We start from the raw sequence: 22,461 nt of genomic DNA, 5'->3' as shown, positions 1-22,461 counted from the left end.
AGGATGTTAAGGCCACAGAGCTGTCTTACTGCCTCTAGAAAGAAAAGAAATGAGTGATGTGTCTCTTAATAAGTGCAGAATTACTCCTGAAGGCAATTTGTGTATGACTCAGATGGTCTCCCAGTGAGATTCCTCCCAGCTCACTGTTGTTACGTTGCCTCAGTTTTATTTGGCTTAAATACCAGCATTAACAGCAGTCCTGCTATCAAATAGACACCTCTCTTCAGTTGAAGTGAGGCGGATGAACCCAGAACCTGTTACACAGAGTGAAGTAAGTCAGAAAGAGGAAAACAGATGTCATGTATTAGTGCATATGTATGGAATCTAGAAAAACGGTACTGATGAACCTATTTGCAGGGCAGGGGTAGAGACGCAGACGTGGAGAACAGGCTTGTGGACAGAGCGAAGGAAAGAGAGGGTGGATTAGCTGGGAGAGTGGCCTTGACCATGTGCACTGCCGTGTGTGAGGCAGCCAGCCAGTGGCAAACTGCGTATGACACAGGAAGCTCGGTGCTCTGCGACGGCCCAGAGGGCTGGGGCGGGGGGGTGGGGGGGGAGGCTTACGAGGGAGGGGTGTATGTATACTTACGGCTGATTCATGTTGTACAGCAGAAACCAGTGCCACATTGTAAAGTGATTATCCTCCAATTAAAAGTAAATTCAAAAAAAATAGACACCTCCCAGCCCAGGTGGTTTTGTCCTTTTTTATAGGGTTGGACCCTTGGAAGGGTTCAAGGAGGGAACCCCGGGGAGAGGTCTGTGCAGGGACAGGGCGGGGAGGCCTCAGCTGACCCGGGGCAAGGAGTTGCCTTTGTGATAAATCAGGCACTTTGCCAACCGAGATCATAGTTCCGAAGGATTTCTTTCTGTGTGGTCCAGTTGCATGGCATCTACTTTGAAAAGCATCTGCTTCATTGTGAAAGATGGTTCTAAAGGGCTCTTATTACTCCTCAGACCATTTCAGCCTCTTTCCAGCAGGGGCTGTGTTGAGTCCTCAAGAGAAGAGCTGGTGACTGAGGAGCCTGTGAGGCCTTGAAGAGGGGAGTTGGGGAAGGAATGGTGCCGTGATGGGGCAGAGAGCTTCGGGTCCCTTCAGAGATGAGTGACCATTGTTAGCGATTTTTTCTGTTGTGAAAGTCCCCAGGCTTCCTGAAGGGAGCCGGCAAGAGTCGGCAAGTCTGACAGATCTGTGGAGAAGCCGCACTCCAGGCAGATGCAGGGAGGTGGGCTTCTCAGCGCTGACGGCGAGGTGCGCGCTCAGTGTCTGCCTGTGTTCTGATTTCAGTTTCTTTTGAATTGCGGTAAAATATATGTCACACATTCACTGTCTTGCATGCATGCGTGCTCAGTCGTGTCCGACTCTGTGCGACCCCATGGACTGTAGCCTGCCAGGCTCCTCTGTCCACAGGACTGTCCTGTCGGGAATACTGGAGTGGGCTGCCATTTCCTCCTCCAGGGGATCTTCCCGACCCAGGGATGGAGCCCGAGTCTCCTGTGCCTCCTGCACTGGCAGGTGGTCCTTTACCACTGAGTTACCTGGGAAGTCCCGATTCACTATCTTAACTGTTTTTTAAAATTGAAATGTAGTTGATGTACAGCATTCTGTTAGTTTCAGTTTCAGAGTTATGCTACTTTTCATCGCGATTTGACATTTGCATGTGTTGATGATCACCATGGTAAGCCTAGTAAGCATCTGTCTGCATCTAAAGTCCCTACACTGTTACCGGATTCCTTATGCTGTGTATTGCATCCCCTGGCTTATTTGTTTTGTACCTTGAAGTGTGTACCCTTTAATTCCTTTCAGCTGTTTGCCCAGCCTTCCACCCCTCCTCTCTGGGAACCACCTGTTTCTTCTTTGTATCGAAGAGTGTTTTCATTCTGTTTTGTTTCTTAGATTCCACATGTAAGTGAGATCATCTGGTTTTTCTTTTTTTCTGTCTTCTTTCGTCTAGCATGAAACCCTCTAGATCCATCCATGTTGTCATGACTGGCAAGATTTCTTGTTTTTTTAATGAATAATAATTCCATTGTGTATATGTATGTATGTGTGTGTGTGTGTGTGTTTATGTATACACACACACACCGCATCTTTTAAAATATTTTCTTTAGTTTTGGCTGTCTGGGGCTTTTCTCTCGTTGCAGTGAGTGAAGGCTCACTGTCTGGCTGCGATGTGCAGGCCTCTCCCGGTGGTGGCTTTTCTCGTGCGGAGTGCGAGCTCTGGGGCACACGGGCCTCTCCCTGTGGTGGCTTTTCTCGTGTGGAGTGCGAGCTCTGGGGCACGCGGGCCGCAGTCGTGGCCACCTGTGGACTCGGCAGTTGCGGCTCCTGCGCGCGAGAGTACAGGCACAGTAGTTGTGGCACGTGGGCTTGGTTGCTCTGCAGCATGTGGGATCTTCCTGGATCAGGGATCAAGCCCGTCTCCTGCATTGACAAGCAGAGTCTTTACCACTGAGCCCCCAGGCCCAGTGGTAAAGAATAGGGGTGAAAAATGCCCCCTACCACACTTTCTTTTCAGTCTTCTAGTGATGGACACTTGGGGTGCTTCCGTATCTTGGCTATTGTAAATAATGCTGTAGTGGACATAGGGATCACGTCTTTTCCAATTAGGGTTTTTATTTTCTTTGGAAAAATACCCAGAAGTGGAATTGCTGGATTGTACGACTCTTCTGATTTGTTGAGGCGCTTCCATGCTGTTTCCGGTCGTGGCTGGGCTGTGTTACGATCCTGCCAACAGGGCACAGGGTTGTTTCTACACTCACACTGACGCTGGTTGTTTCTTGTCTTTTTGTCAGTTGCCATTCTGACAGGTGTGAGGTGCCACCTCGTTGTGGCTTTGATTTGCATTTCCCTGGTGATGACATTGAGCATCTTTTCATGTGTCTGTCGGCCATCTGTAATACTTCTTTGGAAACACGTCTCTTCAGATCCTCTGCCTGTTGTTTAAGCCGGTTGTTTGGTTTTTGATACTGAGTTGAATGAGTTCTCTGTATATTTTTAGATATTAACCCCTTACGAGGTAAACCATTTCCAAATCTCTTCTTCCATTCACAGGCTACCTTTCATCTCTAATTTATTGATTTTAGTCTTCTCCCTTTTTTTCTTGGTGATTCTGGATAATGATTTGTCAATTTTGTTTATCTTCTCCAAGAACCAGCTTTTAGTTTTGTTAATCTTTGCTATTGTTTCCTCCATTTCTTTTTCATTTATTTCTGCTCTGATCTTTATGATTTATTTCCTTCTACGAGCTTTGGTGTTTTTTTTGTTCTTTTCCCAGTTGCTTTAGGTATAAGGTAACGTTGTCTATTTGATGTTTTTCTTGTTCCTCGAGGTAGAATTGTATTGCTCTAAACCTCCCTGTAGAGCTGCTTTTGCAGCATCCCATAGGTTTTGAGTCATCATGTTTTCATTGTCACTTTTTTTTTTTAGGTATTTTTAAAATTTCCTCCTTGACTTCTTCAGTAACCTGTTGGTTATTTAGAAGCATATTTAATCTCCACATATTTGTGTTTTTTTACATTTTTCCCCCCTAGATATCCCTAATTGATATCTAGTCTCATAGTGGTGTAGTCAGAAAAGATGCTTGATACAACTTGAATTTTCTTAAATTTACCAAGGCTTGACTTGTGACCCAACTGAGATGTGATCTATCTTGGAGAATGTTCCATGTGGCATTTGAGAAGAAAGTGTATTCTTCTGTGTTTGGGTAAATATCCTGAAGATATCAGTTAGGTCTATTTAAGGCTTGTGTTTTCTTATTAATTTTCTCTGTGGATAATCTGTCCATTGGTGTAAGCGGGGGTGTAAAAGTCACCCAGTATTATGGTGTTACTGTTGATTTCCCTTTTTATGTCTGTTAGTGTTTGCCTTATGTATTTGGCTTCCCTGGTGGCTCAGTGGTAGAGAATCCGCCTGCAGTGCAGGAGATGTAGGTTTGATCCCTGGATCAGAAGGATCCCCTGGAGAAGAAAATGGCAAGCCACTCCAGTATTCTTGCCTAGAGAATTCCATGGACTGAGGATCCTGGTGGGCTACAGTCCATAGGGTCCCAAAGAGTTGGACATGACTGACGTGACTGAGCACACTCCTATGCTGGTTGCATCAATATTTACAATTGTTGGGTCTTCTTTTTGGATCGATCCCATGATCATTATGTAGTTTCCTTATCTCTTATTATATTGTTTATTGTTTATTGTCTGGTAATGAGAATTACTGCTCTGGCTTTCTTTTGATTTCCTTTTGCATGGAAAATCTTTTCCCATCCTCTCATTTTCAGTCTATACGTGTCTCTAGGTCTGAAGTGGGTCTCTTGTAGACAGCATATATATGGGTCTTGTTTTTGTATCCATTCAGCCAGTTGGTGTCTTTGGTTGGAGTGTTTAATCAGTTTACATTTTAAGTAATTATTGATATATGTGTTCCTATTAGCATTTTATTGTTTTGGGTTTGTTTTTGTAGGTCTTTTCCTTCTCTTGTGTTTCCTGCTTATAGAAGTCCCTTTGGCATTTGTTGTAAAGCTTATTTGGTGCTCCTGAATTCCTTTGCTTCTGCTTGCCATTAAAGCTTTTGATCTGTCTGTCAATTTTGAATGAGATCCTTGCTGGGTAGAGTAATCTTGGTTGTAGATTTTTCCCTTTCATTACTTAAAGTGTATCCTGCCACTGCCTTCTGGCCTGCAGAGTTTCTCCTTAAAGATCAGCTGTTAAGCATATGGGGTTTCCCAAAGCAGCAAGTATATTACCTGCTGCTTTTTATACTTTTCTTTTGTGTCTAATTTCTGTTAGTTTGATTAATAAAGGTCTCAGTGTGTTTCTCCTTGGGTTTATCCTGTATGGGACTCTCAGTGTTTCTTGGATTTGTTGGACTTTCCTATTCCTTTCCTATGTTGGGGAAGTTTTCAACTATAATCTTTCCAAAATTTTTCTCTGACACTTTGTTTTTCTCTTCTTCTTCTAGGACCTCTATAATTTGAATATTGGTGCATTTGATATTGTTTCAGAGGTCTCTGAGACCATCCTCAGTTTTTTTTTCATTGTTTTTTTCTGTACTCTGCTCTTTAGCAGTTATTTCCACCATTCTGAGGTGGAATTTCCACCATTCCACCTCACTTATCCATTCTTCTGCCTCAGTTATTCTGCTGTTGATTCCTTCTGGAGTATTTTTAATTTCAGTAATTGTGTTGTTGGTCACTGTTTATTTTTTCTTTATTTCTTTTGCTGCTGCTGCTGCTAAGTCGCTTCAGTCGTGTCCGACTCTAGGTCCTAGTTAAGTGTGTTAAATGATTCTTGTGTTTTCCCCATTTTGTTTTTGAGATTTTGGATCATCTTTGCTAATATTACTCTGAATTCTTTTTCAGGTAGTTTACCTATTTCCTCTTACTTGGTCTTGTGAGTTTTTACCTCATTCCTTCATTTGCACCGTATTTCTCATCTTTTCATTTTGTCTAGCTTACTGTGTCTGAGGTCTCCTCTCCTGTGGTTAGAGGGTCACAGCTCCTCTCAGTCTTGGTCTCTGCGCTCGGCGAGTGAGGTTGGTCCAGTGGCCTCAGTAGGCTTCACGTCAGGAGGGGCTTGTGCTTGTGTTCTGGTGGGAGGAGGTGACAGGGCTGTGTGAGGTGGTGTGTTTTGGGGTATCTGGGGGAAGCCTGTCTGCTGATGACTGGGTTTGTGTTCTTACCTGGCTCCTTATTTGGGTGAGGTATCCTGCGCTGGGTGCTCCCGGCAGTTGGGAGGTGCTGGGTCTTGAGTCTGTGTGTTCCTTTCTGGTGGTCAGGGACTCCTGCCTGTACTCAGCTGTTCTCTGCAAGATCTTCTGCATCTGAAGATGTACTCCTGATGCATCTGTGGAGAGAGATGTACTCCACTTCCACCTGCTCCTCTGCCATCTTGTCTCTCTGCCTTCTCGTTTTGTTGATGGTTTTCTATGCTGTGCAAAAGCTTTTAATTAGGTTCCATTTCTTTCTTTTTGTTTGCTTTAGGAGACGGATCTAAAGAAATACCGCCACAATTTATATCAAAGAGTGTTGTGCCTATGTTTTCTTCTAGGGGTTTTTTGGTCTTACACTTAGGTCTTTAATCCACTTTGAGCATGTTATTGTATGTGGTGTAAGACAACGTTCTGGTTTCATTCTTTCACATGTAGCTGCCCAGTTTCCCCGGCACCACTTACTGAACGGACTGTCGTTTCTGCAGTGTACGTTTTTGCCTCATTTGTCTTAGATTAATTGAGCATAAGTGTATGGCTTTATTTCTGGGCTTTCCGTTGTGTTCCTTTGATCTTTGTCTGTTTTTGAACCAGTAGGATACTGTTGTGATTGCTGTAGCTATGCAGTATAGTCTGAGGTTAGGGAGCTTGATATTTCCAGCTCTGCCTTTTTTCTCAAGACTATTTTGGCTATTTGAAGTCTTTTGCATTTCCATACAAATTTTAAAATTACTTGTTCTCATTCTATGAAAAATGCCATTGGTATTTTGATGGGGATTGAATCTGTGGATTACCTTGGGCTGTTTCTGTTGTTGTTTAGTCACTAAGTGATGTCTGACTCTTGTGATTCCATGAACCATATAGTCTGCCAGGCTCCTCTCTCCCCTGTTGACCTTTGCCACCATATCCGTAGTCACTCGAGGACTGTGTCCTTCTGCCTAGACTTTACTTTGGAAGTGCAGGAAGACTGTCCTGTGCTCTTAGGTGAGCCCAGTGCTGGATCCTTGCCCACTTTCAGTCAGCTTCAAGGTCAGGGCTCATTTTGGACACTCATACTTTTCCCCTCACTCAGGCTGTTTCTTTCCAACTAGGTAGAAGAAAAGGCAAAATTTGATGGAATTTTTGAAAGCCTCTTACCTGTCAATGGTTTGCTGTCTGGAGACAAAGTCAAGCCAGTCCTCATGAACTCCAAGCTGCCTCTTGATGTCCTGGGCAGGGTAAGTGGTTCTTTCATACAGGGCACTACTGCTGAATCTGGTTGGTATGCCACCCCGCCACCTCCCCCGACACTTCAAGGCACAGCTGTGCACCGTCAGTTTTCCCAGGAGCTGCTGTGGGTGGAGTAGTCAGTGCATTTGGGCTGGCTCGGGGCCGCACAGGGTGCAGCTGACAGAGGCTTCCCAGCATGCATGGGATGGCAACCTCAAAGGTGCTCTCACTGCCTAGGACTGAGGACAGGCCAAGCTGGACTTGAAGCCAGACTTCTAGGGGAGGAGTGTGGTCATATATGTCTGTATTTTCTTTCTATTTTTCATTATTTTTTCCTCCCTGTGAACCTAAGGTAAAGGTACTTTCAATTCTGCTGCAAGTTTAGATAAAATGTTATGCATTCTCCACCTCCCCCACCCCTTTATTTTAAAGCCTCAGTTTTGTTCCTGTTAAACACAAGTATTTAAAATTTTATTTTTTGGCTGCACTGCACGGCATGCGGTATCTTCATCCCCCAACCAGGGATCAAGCCTATGCCCCTGCAGTGGAAGCACTGAATCTCAGCCAGTGGATCACCAGGGAAGTCCCTACAAGTTTTTTAGATCCAGCTCTCTAAACCTGACTGTTTTCTTTCTGAGATTTGGTTATGGCCGCTCACGTCTGCCCTGTGCACAGGGCCCAGCTCTGCAGTGGCTGTCTCCGTGCCACTCTGGATCGAGGGGATGGATGTTGTCCTCTGTCTGGATGGAGCTGCTGAGGTGACAGGCGCAGACCTAGAGCAGGAGGACAGAACAAGGCCCCCGCTGCCCTTGGCCACGGCTGTGGGTCAGGCTCGCACCATTGGGTAGAACCGTGGGCAAGGGGCAGATTCCTGCCCACGTGGAGTCCCCTAGTAACGCCCCTCTTTGAGTCGCACATTTGCAGATTCTGGCCCCTTTTTGTAGCGCCCAGATAGGACTTGGTTTGGAAATGAGACCACTGAGAAAAGGGATCTCACAGACCCCTTTGTCTTCTTGTCGTGGTGTGGTGTAGACGGAGACCTGTTGGGGACCCACAGTGATCACAGTGGTCTGTATCGGGCAGGACGGGGTGATCTGCTCCTGCACAGGGTGTGCCTTTATTTGGCAGTTCTTCAGAGGACCCGACAGTGGGCTGCGATAGTGTCATAAAGCCAAGTCGTGCACGGGCAAGGAGACCGACAGAAGTGGGTGTGCCTTATCAGAAGGGGAGCTGCCGCTTGGAGGGTGGGCTCTGCAGACCTTCTCCCCTGGCACCAGGTTTTCTCCACAGGGCTCACGTCTCTGATCTTCTCTCATTCTCTCCCTCCTTCCAAACACCAGCCCACACATGCACCCGTTTACCCGTGTTATGTGCGCCCCCACGTCCACGCACCCACCCATCCGTGCACGTGTGCCTCCACGGCCACGCACCCATCCATCTGTGCACGCGCGCATCGGTGCCCTCAGGCGTCCGTCCCCGCATCTGCGCATGCTCATTCATCTGTGCACCCCTGCACCCACACGTTGGGTATCCAGTTAGTCATCTGGAGCCTTTTTTTGGAGTCTGCTCTGCGCCAGCCTTGTGCTGAGCACTGGGAAGCGGGGGATAGAATCATTAATAGATACAGTCCTGGAGGTCAAATAAGTAAGTAATAGTTAAGATCCCAGTATTTATGTATTGAGGGCTTAGTATGTGCCAGACGCTGTTCTAGGGCTTTGCAGGAATGAAGTCTCTGAGTGACTTGCAACTACTTTATTATGGATGGTGTTACGGATGCTGTCACTTTTGTTTTCTTTCTTTTCTGTTTTGAGATACAGCACGTGGATCTGCCCTGACCGGGTCTTGAACCAGTGCCCCCTTCACTGGGAGCACAGTCTTAACCACAGGACCGCCAGGGAAGTCCTCCATTTTCCGTATGAGGAAATGGGGGCCTTGAGAATGGGCAGTTGGTTGCTTGGGGTTTCATGGAGAGGGGAATGAGGTCCTGGTGGTCCCAGAGCTCTCACTTTTCCCTGGTGCTCCCCCGCCCCACCTTGCCTCCTTGATAATCACAGTTCTGCTTGGTGGGGACAGTAGTAGAAGGGGAGGTACCTGACCTGTCTGAGCGGGGGGTTCAGGGCAGGCAGGGAAGGCTGCCTAGAGGAGATGCCCCTGGGTTGTAGCCTCCAGAGGGAGGGAACAGGGGCTTATGATGGGTTGAGAAGGCTGGCTGCGCGATGGCACACGCAGAGGCCGCCCAGCATGCCGAGGAGGGCTGGCGTTCTCACCAGGCAGTTCCACCCACGGGGATGTTGAGCGGTGTCTGGAGACACTCTTGGTTGCCCCACCTGGGTTGGGTGCTATTGATAGCAGGTGGGCAGAGGCCAGGGATGCTGCTCAGTAGCGTGCCGTGCACAGGGTGGCCTCCACAGAGGTGAGCTGGCCCCAGACATCAGTGTTGTTGGGTGGGGTGGGACCGTGGAGCCAGGAAGGCCTGTGTGTGCTGTGTTTTGGGGAACGCTCCTCTTCCTGAGCTGCTCTTCCCTAGCTGAGACCATGGACGTAAAGCGCTCAGCCCAGTGCCAGGCACTTGAAAGGGCATCCGTGTGCTTGAGGGGACTGTGAACGGTTTGAGGGCCCTGGAGGTCCAGGTGGAGTCCCAGGACGATGGGCTGGGGTGTGGAGCCCAGCTAAGGGCACAAGGCTCCCTGTGCCAGGCGGAGCGGCAGGGTCTGAATGCTGTCAGTGGGGTGAAGTGGGGTGAGAGTGCGTTCTAGGGCAGGTCCTGAGGTTACCCTGGGGACAGGACTGGAGGCAGGGAGGCCAGCTGAGGCTCTGGCCTCTGTGGAGTGATGGAGTGGCCCAGGCCAAGGACGCAGCAGCAGGAGGTGAAGAGGAGGGCCCACACATGACAAGCAGCCCTGAGCTGAAGCAGCTCGTGGCTCACTGGGTGCGGGTACAGCATCCATAGCATCGTGGGTGGACCCTGGCCCTTTGCCTGGCTCTGGGCACTGGTGTCCGAGTCAGGCCGGCCCCTCTACTGGTCCTGGATGGCTGACCTAGGTCACGAAGCTCATGCCTTGATTGTACTTTGGAAAACCTAGCACACGGCATTTGATCTGTGCCTGCCTTGTCTTTCTGGGTGCTAGGTTGACCTGGCATAGTTTGTGGCCTCTTTCTCACCATCCACTGATAGGGGAGAGGAGGCACGATCCCATAGTCCTACTCAAGTGCATGCCCATGGCCCTTCCCAGCTGTGATGGGGATGGGGTGGGGGGGAGAGTGTGTGTGTGTGTGCATGTGTGTGCACGTGCTGGGGTCGGGCTTGTGTTCAGAGCCAGAACTGTACTAAAACCAAAGACTAAAAACCAGATTGCTGCTGCTAAGTCACTTCAGTCGTGTCCGACTCTGTGCGACCCCATAGACAGCAGGCCACCAGGCTCCCCCGTCCCTGGGATTCTCCAGGCAAGAACACTGGAGTGGGTTGCCATTTCCTTCTCCAATGCATGAAAGTGAAAAGTGAAAGTGAAGTCACTCAGTCCTGTCGGACTCTTTGCAACCCCACGGATTGTTTCCCCACCAGGCTCCTCCGCCCATGGGATTTTCCAGGCAAGAGTACTGGAGTGGGGTGCCATTGCCTTCTTCAAAAACCAGATTAGACGTGATTATAATCATGGTCATTTGTTAGTGAAAATGATCGTCAATATGGTGGAAAGGATCTTGGAATTGACAACACTTCATCGGATGATGGCTTTTCAGAGAACCTAAAGACTGGTTTTTAAATGCACTTTGATTTCCTTGTCTTAACCTGGGTGTGCAGTCAGAATGTGAGTTCTGGTGGGCATGCCTGCCACCACACAGGCCCTTCCTGCCTGCGGGAAGCCCAGGTACTGTCCCCCACTAAGCCTTGCTGCTCTTCCCTTGCAGGTCTGGGACCTCAGCGACATCGACAAGGACGGGCACTTGGACAGAGATGAGTTTGCAGTGGTAGGTCCCTGCTGAGACTCTTTTCCCCACCCTCCTGAGGATGGAAACGTGCCACTCGTGTGGGGATTTCTGGACTTTCTTCTTTCTTTTTTTATTGGAGTATAGTTGCTTTGCAATATTATGTTAGTCTCTGCTGTACAATGAAGTGAAGCAGCTATATGTGTACATATATTCCCTCCCTCCCACCCTGGATTTTTTTTTTTTTCTTGTTTATTTATTTGGCCATGCCTTATGGCATGTGGGATCTTTGTTTCCCCACCAGGGATGGAACCTGTACCCTCTGCATTGGAAAACCATAGTCTTTAACTGCTGGGCCTCCAAGAAATTCCTCTTGTTTAATTTTTTTAAGAATGTTTATTTTGACATAATTTGGGTTTAATTTGACAGACTTCTTTTGAATCTTCACTCAGATTCCCAGTGTTGCCATTTTACTACAATGACTTTCTTTCTCCTTCCCTCTCTTCCACTCCTTGCCCCTCCTCTCTCCTCTCATTGGCATATGAGGGTATACAGGCATATATACACACACATTAATTTTTCCTTTGAACCATTTTAGAGTTTCAGACATGGGCCTTTTCATCCTGAAATACTTCAGTGTGTATATCCCCAAGCCAGAGGATTCTCTTAAGTTACCACCATCTAATTCAAGATCAGGAAATTGGCACTGACATTGTGTACTATTGTACTATCTGTTATTATAGGTTATATCATATATGTTTTGTATATATACACATATATATATTATGTGTATTATTTTATTAATCTGTTGTCTAATTTAAGGATATTATTCACATTTTGCCAGTTGTTTCCCAAAATGTCCTTTATAGTGAAGGAGACTCCAGCCTCCTGTGTCTGTACTCCTGTTTCTTGTAATCTAGGTCAGCTCCTGCATCTGTCTTCCTGTCTTGTGGTTGTGTGGGCATTTTTAAGGCCAGCAGTTTATAGAGTATCCCTTGGTGAGGGGTTGTCTGCTATTTCCTCGTGATGATCCAGGGCATGTACTTCTGTGGGACAGGTACCCACTGAGGTGATGCTTGTTCTCCCCATTGGTTTGTAGAGCATCCCTTGGTGAGGGGTTGTCTGCTGTTTCCTTGTGATGATCCGGGGCGTGTACTTCTGTGGGACAGGTCCCCACTGAGGTGATGCTTGTTCTCCCCAGGGCACAGGACATCCACAGGACGTGTGATGTCCTATTACACGTCTTTGACCTTGGTGTCAGCCATGATCGAGGTCAGTGAAGGCCTCGGGGCTCTCTCTGCAGTTACTATCTCCCTTTGTGCTCGGTCTTCATGAGAGATGACCCGTGGAGACGGAACACGCTGCACCCTTGCGCCTCTCACCTGCTAGTTGTCACATCCTCCCAGGAGTCTCACCTGAATCAGTCGGGTTTCTGATAGTTGCCTTATGAGGATTTTCTGGTTTTGTCATTCCTTGTACATTTTCTAGCTCGCCCTCTACTGCAAGGGATTTGTTCACATCACAGTGGACTTAGGGACGTGTCTCCTGTTCTCTGTTCCATGGTTTAGAATCCTTTACTTGAATGATTTATTTTGCCCAGTGGGAGCTCTTGCAGCCCAACCCCTTTGTCATTGGGTCACATGGTATCATTCTTTGAGCATCTGCTTACTTCTGTCATGATGTGACGTTCCCGGCTCTTGCTGTGTACCCATTCTCTCAGCTCGTTATCAGCCATTGCTCTGGGACCCCCAGTTCCTTATAGTGGAGAAGGGTATTAGAGACCACGGTCTGGGCTCTGGAGTGCTCAGTGGCCCCTGGATGCCGCTGCTTCCTCTGGCCCTTTCAGCAGACAGAGCTGGGAAGCAGGTGTATATGCAGACATGACCACCAGGTGTCCCGACGGTTCCATGTCGGCTTCTGTCCATGCCAGATCCCTGACACTCCTGGCCTCTTCTCCTTTAGCAGCAGTGCTAGATCTCTGCATAGTTGGGGGCCCTTAGGTCCCACGGGCCGCCTTCCTATGCAGCTGGCCTTCCTGCACACCCCTGCAGCTCCCCACCCACTTCTCCCAGCTGCCTGCTGGGCTGACTTCTCCTGGCCCCCATCTCCCCACCCTGGGCCCAGGTCATTCCATCCCCTGTTTTTCTTTCTGCCTTCCCTTCTCCTCATTCTCATCTTTGATCTTTCTATCCGCTTTATGACATTTATTCACTCATCTCATTCCATTAAATGTCAAATGAAAATAGAATAAAGTAGCCCCTTATAGTTAAGGACAATGCTTTAATAAATAGTAATTAAGTTCAGGGCTTCCCTGGTAGCTCAGATGGTAAAGAATCTGCCTGCAGTAAGGGAGATCCGAGTTTGATCCCTGGGTTGAGAAGGTCCCTTGGAGGAGGGCATGGCAACCCACTCCAGTATTCTTGCCTGGAGAAGCCCCATGGACAGAGGAGCCTGGCGGGCTACAGTCCATGGGGTTGCAAAGAGTTGGACAAATTGAGTGACTAAAAAGCACACACATGATTAACTTCAAGCAAAAAAAAAAAAAAAGCTGAATAATCTGGTAATTCCTAAGTAATAGAAAAACAATGAAATACAACAATATCCATCTTCTGTTTCAGGAATTTTCAATGTATTTAAGATGAAATTTTACAATATACAAGTGAATTAAAGCTTGTTACTATCTTACTATACAGTGGTATAAAGCCTTTGAAATTTTAAACTTCTAGATTAAATTTAAACATTTTCCAAGAAAATTATAAATTTCTCATGTGATTCCATTCATACTCCTTCACACCCCACACTGCTCAGTTGTGTTTTTTCCCCCAACACACATCAGCTTCTCTGAGCATTTTCCGTGTTTCTCTGTCATCCTGTTCTTTTCACTGGCTGTCCATTATTATTTTTTAATTTATGGTAGAATACACGTAACAGAATTTATCATTGTAGCCGCTTTTAGGTTTGGGGGTTTAATACACTCCTGTGGCTGTGCAGCCATCACCACCGTCCGTCATCAGAGCTTTTTGACCTGGCAGAGCTAAAGCCCTGTCCCCATTAAGCATTAATCCCCAAACCCCTCATGCTTTATTTTTATATTTCTTTTTTTTCAAATATATTTGACTGCCCCAGGTCTTAGTTTGGCGTGCAGGATTTAGTTCTCTGGCCAGATCCCTGACCCTCCTGTCCTCTTCTCCTATAGCAGCAGTGCTAGATCTCTGCGTAGTTGGGGGCTCTTAGGTCCCACAGGCCTAAGACCGCGGGCCTTAGGTCCCATCTAACCCAGGCGCCCAGCAATGGGATCGTGGAGTTTTTAACCACTGGACTACCAGCGAAATCCCTCTTTTTGTACTCATTTCAGTGTTGTGTGATTGAATGAACATCTTGGAAAATCATGCCTTGGTGGCATAGCTCATCAGAAAAGGTTTATTTTCACTCGTTCCGTTTGGAAGCAGCCTCAGAAAGAGCCGTCTTCATGGCATGCCTGAGCCACTGAAGAGCTGCCCTCCGCCTGCCCTGGCGCTGGGCCTCGCCCCCAGATGCCTTCTTTTGTCCTCGCAGGCTATGCACTTGGTGTACCGAGCCCTCGAGAAGGAGCCCGTGCCCTCCGTCCTGCCCCCGTCCCTCATCCCGCCCTCCAAGAGGAAGAAGACAATGTTCGCGGGGGCTGTGCCCGTCCTGCCCGCCAGCCCCCCACCGAAAGACAGCCTGCGCTCCACGCCTTCCCACGGCAGCGTCAGCAGCCTCAACAGCACCGGAAGCTTGTCTCCCAAGCACAGCATCAAGCAGGCACAGGTGAGCGCCCTCTCGTGCTGGCACACCTCAGAGCGCCTGTTGGCACTGCTGCGTAGAGTCCCAGTAAGAGGTTGCTCAGGAGTGAGTCATTTGTGACCCAAGAAGGGTAAAGTCTGGGATTAAGTCACATCTTTATAGCACATGTCTTAGGCCATCTGGGTGCTGTGACAATGCCATAGACTGGGTGGCTTCTAAACAGCAGATTTGTTTCTCACTTCCAGAAGCAAAAGTGCAAGATCCCGGCGCCAGCAGACTCGGTGTCTGGTGGGGCCACTTCCGGGTCCACAGATGGCTGTGCTCTCGCTGTGTCCTTGTACAGCGGAAGGGGTGCGGAAGCTCTCTGAGGTCCCTCTTACAAGGGCACACTAATCCTGTTCATGAGGGCCCTGTTCTCATGAGCTAGTCACCTCCCGGAGGGCCCCCCACCACTTCTAACACCGTCACACTGGGGCTGAGGACGTGTGGTGTATGAATTGAGGGGGTTGCAGACATTCAGACCATAGCAACAGGGCTTCAGAATTAACTTTCTCCTTCCCTTATACATAAACACCACCTTTCCCCAAACACACTGAGTGCGCTCCCACCTCGGGGCTCTCTGCTCACCCCCTGGCCCTCCTTCCTCGGGCAGACCCTTGGCTGGGAACGCACGCCCCCAGATTGCACCCTGAGGCACCCGGCATCGCAGGGCCTCTGCTCACAGGTCACTTGTCTGGAAAGCCTGGTGTGACCACTGCTGACCCTCTACCTGCCTTCTTCTAGCACACGTGGCCTGTTCTGCAGTTAATTATGTATCGTCTGTTCAGGTCCCCTCCTCACCCCCAGCCCTCTGCTGTTAGCTTTGTGAGAGCAGAGTTAGTTCCTGATTATAATGTCAGTGTCAAGAAGAATCTCTGGTGCTTCGATGCTCAGTAAACACATGTTGAGTAATCAGATGATGGAGGGAGGCATCCGTCTCATGTTAGGAAAACAGGAGGGGGCTCCACCTCTCCACAGGACAGCTCCTTATTTGTCAAAAAAGATGCTTCTCCCTCTGGCAGCATCATGAGGAGCTCTTTATGAAAAGGCACCTTTGACGTTGTCTGAAACGTGCAAGAACAGGAGATACATCTCTGCCTCACTTGTGGTTTCAGAGGTGATGAACTGTGACAAGAAGGCCAGCCAGCACCACGTGTGTGTTTTCAGTATGATGGAGATGAGAAACGCACAAGAAAACAGCGAGGTCTCTTGATAGTGACATTTGAAAAAACCCCAGTGTTATTTAGTTTTGGCTGCACTGGGTCGTCATTGCCGCACGTGAACTTGCTCTGGTTGCGACAGGTGGGGCTGCTCTGTGGAGGTGAGCAGGCTTCTCGCTGTGCCGGCCCCCTTGTGGAGCACAGGCGCTGGGGCACATGGGCTTCAGTAGTTGTGGTGCACGGGCTTAGTTGCTCCGGGGCATGTGGGATCGTCCTGGCCCGGGGATGGAACCCGTGTTCCCTGCACTGGCAGGTGGATTCCTAACCAGTGGACCACCAGGCGAGTTCCAGTGGTCGTGACGTATATTTAAAGCTTGGTTTTCGACTTGTGAGGCTCAAGCAGCTTACATATCTTGGAGTTGGGGGAAAAAAAAGATATCAGATAGGGAGGAGGAGGCTTAGTCCTAGGAGCCCGTTGGAGAGGGAGGCATGGCCTCTGGCTGGTGAGTTGTGTGTGGCTCTTGGTGAAGGGCAGTCGCAGCTGGCCCCACCCAGGCACCTTTCCTAGCCTACCAGCTGTGCCCAGTACTTTCTGGGGCTGCCCTCTGGGGAGACAGACGATAAACTAAGCTTCAGATGATAAGCTTAGTTTACATCGGTAAACTGAGGAAGCTCCAGCAGTCCTGAGAAAGCAGAACTTGGCCTGGCCTGGAAGTGTCCGGGTGAGTAAGGGTTCCCTCCTGCAGGTGGTGCCAGCTGGAAGGCCCCTGCTGCGGTGACATCTGAGCTGACATTTGAACAATAAGAAGCTACCTGAGGACTAGCGCCTGGCCAGGCTCTGAAGTGGGGATGTTCCCCGTGTCCTTGAAACAGGAAGAAGGCTGGGGCAGAGTGAGCCAGGAGATGGTGAACTGGACTCAGAGAGGTGGGGCTGGGCCCAGTGACTTAGACTAGCATGAGCTGCTGTTTTCCAAGACCCAACACCTTTTAAAAAATTATTTATTTATTTTTGGTTGTGCTGAGTCTTTGTTGGTGCACACGGGCTTCCTCTAGTTGCAGTAAGTGGGTTGCTGCTCTTCATTGCGGTGCTCAGGCTTCTTAGTGTGGCAGCTTGTCTTGTTGGGGAGTGTGGCCTCTAGGTGCACCAGCTCTAGTTGCTCCACAGCATGTGGGATCTTCCCGGATCAGGGATCGAACCTGCGTCCCCTGCATTGGTGGGTGGGTGGATTCCTATTGAATGTACCACCAGGGAAGTCCCAGACCCAAGACCTTGAGTCTGCAGAATTCTTGCCGAGAGTTCTTAAGTACCATAGTTTAGGTCACATGTGGTGTGTTTCACTGACAAGGGAGCAAGCGGGGCTGAGGTTGCTGATGGGGGCAGCCCACCCCCTGGTGGTCTGGCGACTCTCCCCGGATCCCAGGAGCATGCTGCTGACCCCACCGACTAGACGGTGTACTGCTGGCCACGGTTGGGGGTCAGAGGTGGGGGTCTGTGTGTCCCCTTCCGCAGGAATAGGGGCAGCTTGTGGAATCACAGATATGACAGCAGGCATCTCTGTGGACCCACAAACTCCATGCCTCCCCCCGTCCTCGATCCCTGCTACTTTCCTCATCCCTAGGTGAGCAAAGCCCTACCTGGGCCCCCAGAGGGCCAGTTACGGGGGCCCTGACCCACGTCTCCTGCATTGGTAGGCGGACTTTTCACCACTGAGGCACCAGGGAAGCCCTGCCCTGGCCCTGGTGCCCCCTGGCATCTGCCCTTCTTGTGTAGGACTTGAGCAGGTGGTGTGAGGAGAGATCACACGTGCGCTGGGTGACCGACCACCGAAGTTGCAACACCTTGCTGGGCTCTCAGCTTTGTCGGCCGCAGCAGGGCCCTCCTGGGTGGTGGTCGTGCTTCTCTGAGGCCTGGGCTCCCACACCAGCACTGCAGACTCTGGGTGCCCACCCGTCCTGTGGGCGCAGTTTGCGTGTCAGCCCACTCACTGCGTGGCAGTGCTTTGTGTGTGCCGACGCCTCCCAGGGGTGTCTGCTGTGTCTCAGGGAGTGGGCTCAGGCTCAAAGGAGGATGGAGTGGGGGGTCTGCAGCTGGGGGCCATGAGGCTGGCCTTGTGGCAGCAGAGAGCACCTGCGGGTGGAAGACGGGGGGCCGGGGAGGCGGCCTGGCCACCGGGCCGGTTCTCAGGAGACAGGCCTTCCAGGAGTGGTCAGGAGGGTCCTCTCTGGTGCACTTGAAGCCTCCCCCTGGCACTGGGTACCGGCTTTCCCTGTTTCCCAGGCAGCGCGGTGGGCGGGCTGTTGGCAGATAGACCTGCTGGGTCTTCACCTTTCTCTCGGGACAAAGATTCAGGGTGCTGTGATGGGGTTGCGAGAGGCACAGACGGGCCATTGGGTGAGACTGACCGAGTCAGCACTCAGCTTTCTGAGCCTCAGTGTTCCCATCTACAGACCGGAGATCCTGTCTGCCCATTCGCCTCATGGAGGGTCTTCTGCTGAAATGAGCACGAGAAGACTTTAATAGTGTAATATCTGTAGGTGATAAAAAGCCTGAGGATTTTTAAAAATAGAAGTTTATTTACTTATTTTTGGCTGTGCTGGGTCTTTGTTGCTTTTCTCTCGTTGTGGAGAGCAGGGTTGTAGTCCGAAGACTTCTCTCTGGTCGCGGAGCACAGGCTCTAGGGCGCGCGGGCTTCAGTAGTTGCGATTCCTGGGCCCTCGAGCACAGGCTTAGCTGCTCTACTTCACCTGGAGTCTTCCCGAACCAGGGATTGAACCCATGTCTCCTGCGTTGGCAGGTGGATTCTTTACCACCGAGCCACCAGGGAAGCCCCAAAGCTTGAGAATTAACGTCTGAAAACCCCTTTCAGCCAACAGTGAGCTGGGTGGTGCCGGTGGCAGACAAGATGCGATTTGACGAGATTTTCCTGAAGACCGACCTGGACTTGGATGGCTATGTGAGTGGCCAGGAGGTGAAGGAGATCTTCATGCACTCGGGCCTCACCCAGAACCTTCTAGCACACATATGGTAAGGGCGGACAGACGGACCTCTGCTCCTCAGCACTGGGGGCCTCACTGACCCTCCCAGTGAGATTTGGGCTGTGTGTGGGCAAGGCCGGAGCGGGCGGCTGTCAGGGCCGAGTGTACGGCCCGTTCCCTGTATTCCATGCGTGTCCACGTAGTCTCCTCCAGTGGGAAGGCTTCCTGTTGTGTCCCTCTGGGGAGCTCAGGGGCGATCTGAATGGCCGGGGCCAGTTCTTGCTAGTGGACCTGCAGCTTTCAGCACAGCCACTGGAGCTGCAGGCGCTCGATCCCGACCCCTTGGGGGTGCGGTGTGCAGTGAGGATGCCAAAGGCTCCAGCAGGGCCACCCTGGGCCTCAGGGCTGTGGCCACATCCCTGAGAGGCCCTGCCCCATGAAGGTCAGTGATACGGGGTTGGGGAGAGGGAGGCTCCAGTCTGCACCTCAGGACCGGTCAGGGAGCCATCTCCGCTGCCCGTTTCCTCCCGGGCCGGCAGGACAGTCTTCACGGCCCTGGGATGGCCAGCAGTGGCAGTCACTTCCTAGCTTTCTTCTCGGAGGGGCGAGTCCTCCCTTAGAGGGCTTTGCCTGGGGGCTGTAAGAGAATTTCCATGCAGCTGGAGGGATGAAGCCCTCCCAGCAGAGCTGTGACATTGACTGGGAGTAACTGGGGAAATAACTGTCCTTTGCAATAAGTGAGAGATGGCCGCATTGTGAGGCGAGGCCCTGCCGAGAAAACGGGCTGTCCCTCCTCAGGGAGCACGTGCCTCCCAGTCAGTCACTGGGGGAGGCCCAGCTCCTGGTGACGACTCGGGCGGCCTGCGCCCTTGGGTGCTGAAGTGCCTGTGAACAGGATTCGAATTATGGCCCGATCATCACATAAAGGAAGGTAATTTATAACATGGATCTCGACCTGTAAGGGCCGACCCATAAATGACATAATGAAATCACAGATATACTCGGATTAAAGGAAGGCACGTGGAGGGATGGCATACCGAGAGTGAAGGCCGAGGTCAGGAAGAGCGAGCTCTACACTCAACCACCGGCACGCTCAGAGGACAGTCTGGGGTTGTCTGCAGGTGGCTGGGGACTCGGGAGGGGGACGCAACCAAAGCAGAGATAACATGCCAGGAAGGGTGTAGGGACCGCATAAGGATGTGGGCCTGTCCCCTGCAAGTGCCCAGGGAGCCTGTGAGAACAAGCAGAGCGACGCTGCCCAGTGCACACGGACAGAGCAGCCGCAACATGTGGGCCAGAGCCCCTGTGCCTTCAGTGACCGGGAAACGGGGCGGGCCGGAGAGACAAGACTGCAGATTGAGAGCCGCTGTGGGCTGGATGTGCTGCAGGACTGGCCCTCACCCAGAGAACTGGGAGAAATAGTTGCAGTTCAAGCTTTCCTATCCTGCCCTTGAATGGGAGCAAGAACAAAGATGTCTTAAAACCAGCCTTTAATAGAGACACTTAGGGGGATCTCTCCCAGCCCTGTTGGCTGCTGTTTGGGCCCGAGGCAGTTCTCCAGCCGGGAGAGGAGCCCCCTCCTGCCTGACGCTTGGGTTGGGGGCTGCTGGTGGCGGGGGGTGGCTGCTCTTCAGTAGGAAAGGAAGCGCAGGTGTGGTCTGTTGTTTTCAGTTACTGTCACGGTCCATGTTTCAGAAGTGTGGGTTCCTCATACTCAGAACCAATGCTGGTGCTTGGGATGTGTAATCAGCATTGCCGTGTTTCTCCCAGGGCCCTGGCCGATACGAGGCAAACGGGAAAGTTAAGCAAAGACCAGTTCGCGTTAGCTATGTATTTCATTCAGCAGAAGGTCAGTAAAGGCATCGACCCCCCTCAAGTGCTCTCCCCGGACATGGTGCCACCCTCAGAGAGAGGCACTCCCATCCCGGTGAGTAGCTGCAGGTCCGTTCATTCCCATTCATTCCTCTAGTGTTCGCGGTGCTCCCCTCAGCCCGCCACCAGGTGGCGCCGGCAGCCCACCGAGCAGGCAGGTGCTGGCGGTCTGCCCAGCCTTCGCCAGGGGCCCCGCGGGGTGTGTCTGGACTGCCCAGATGGTTTCCATCCAGGTTGGGGGATGGAGATGAATGATTTTATACCTTATTCCAAGACCTGTTACCCCTGCTGTCTTATGAGGTCAACTTTGCGGTTTTAATTCTGTGTCTGAATTTGGTTCCAGGATAGTTCAAGCACTCTTGGATCGGGGGAGTTTACCGGGGTGAAGGAACTTGACGACATCAGTCAGGAGATCAGCCAGTTACAGAGGTATGCTAAAATGCCCCCTTGCCCTCCAATTCCAGTCTGTTTTCCCAGGTTGCTACTGGAAGCAGCAGAGGCTTGTGGACGAACTCTCAACTTGGCCATCACGAGTTTGTTCAGCAGGAGCAAAGGGACACAGATTCTCCCAGGTTCCTGAAATGACTTAATGAGCTCAAGTCCTGAGCCCCTCAGTGGGAGCCAGTGTGGGTTGTGGGGTCTCCAGCACTGAGAGCACCCCATGCCCTCCGCAGGAAGGCATAGTATCCAGACAAGTAAAGCAGCTAGTCTCAGGTGGCGAGACTGTGGCCTAGGAGGAGCCGCTGGGCTCTGAGAGAGAGGCCTCGTGTCCAGGTTTCCACCTTCGCTTCCAGCGCCCACCTGTAAACAAGGGCTTTGGCGGCTGTGTCTGTATTCTCAGCGTATGTGGTCTTCTGTACAGCAGCATCCTCTTACCAGCTTATTCTGGGGCCGGGGGGTGGGGCGTAGCCAGTTAAGGACCAAGGGCACCCGCCGTCCACCAGAAAGGGAGTGTTTCTGGGCCGAAAGTGGAAACGGTGTCACTTTGCCAGAGCAGGTGAGGCCCTGCTCACAGCTGGGTGCCCCTCGGGCGTGGTTTGCACCTGACTGGAGCAGAACTCTGAGAGGCAGAGGCAGATCAGATATCGTGGAAGACCAGTTGGGTGGGTGTCTGGCTGGCCACTAAGCTCAGCTTTGGCTGCCTCCTGAAGCCAGATTCTCTGCTTCATGCTCAGCCCAGAACATGGCTCCTGTTCTGTCCCCAGCTTCCCCGAGGCCAGATTTCCAAACCAGAGATCAGTGCAGGCAGCCTGGCAAGGCAGAGAGGGTCTGTGAGGATGGAGGGCTAGTTTCTTAGAGCCAGGGTGAGGCTGTTAATCAGGCGTGCAGATAGAGGAGGGAGGGGACCCTCTAACGTGAAAGTTGGGGTCTTGGTGTCTGTGTCAGGCCAGGACTGCCTCTGCACAGCTGCGCAGCCTTGGGCAGCCTGGAGCATTTCCCAGTGAAGGTGAGAGGCGAGCGTGTGTAGAGCAGGCCTGTGCAGGAAGCCTGCCTGGGTGACCTCGAGAGTGACCTTCAGGCCTGTTGCCTGGGGGTGTGGCAAACTGGCGCCTCTCCCCGGGAGACGGGACCCAGTCTAATGGATCTGAAGGGGACGTTGTATTGTTAGGTGGTCCTTAGACTTGTGGGAACGAATATGCAAGCTCTCACGGTTGTTTCATGTCTGACCCGGTGATCCAGAGGAGGCCTTGCTGAGTGAGTGCTGGGTTCCTGGCAGGGGAGGCAGGGTGCGTTGGCCACGTGAGGTTTCTGACACGGAGGCAGCCCCTTCCGGCACTTGGTGCATTCAGGCTGCTGTAACAAGCCGCCCCAGAC

At 51.0% G+C, this 22,461-nt stretch overlaps 1 protein-coding gene across 8 annotated transcripts in view; it reads left to right on the top strand.

Moving 5' to 3' along the window:
- Nucleotides 1-22,461, top strand: part of EPS15L1 (epidermal growth factor receptor pathway substrate 15 like 1) — a 105,850-nt gene that overhangs the window by 29,579 nt on the left and 53,810 nt on the right. For all 8 annotated transcript variants that reach the window (XM_027548104.1, XM_027548102.1, XM_027548106.1 and 5 more), the window contains exons 7-12: nt 6,793-6,918; nt 10,817-10,876; nt 14,390-14,623; nt 18,666-18,823; nt 20,545-20,701; nt 20,990-21,075. In XM_027548104.1, coding sequence (XP_027403905.1) covers nt 6,793-6,918; nt 10,817-10,876; nt 14,390-14,623; nt 18,666-18,823; nt 20,545-20,701; nt 20,990-21,075 — 821 coding nt within the window. The remainder of the gene's footprint in view (nt 1-6,792; nt 6,919-10,816; nt 10,877-14,389; nt 14,624-18,665; nt 18,824-20,544; nt 20,702-20,989; nt 21,076-22,461) is intronic.

The sequence above is a fragment of the Bos indicus x Bos taurus genome, chromosome 7, assembly GCF_003369695.1.
Source record: "Bos indicus x Bos taurus breed Angus x Brahman F1 hybrid chromosome 7, Bos_hybrid_MaternalHap_v2.0, whole genome shotgun sequence".
Taxonomy (NCBI): domain Eukaryota; kingdom Metazoa; phylum Chordata; class Mammalia; order Artiodactyla; family Bovidae; genus Bos; species Bos indicus x Bos taurus.
Note: the sequence above shows the minus strand (reverse complement) of the source record. Positions and strands in the feature narration are given on the sequence as shown.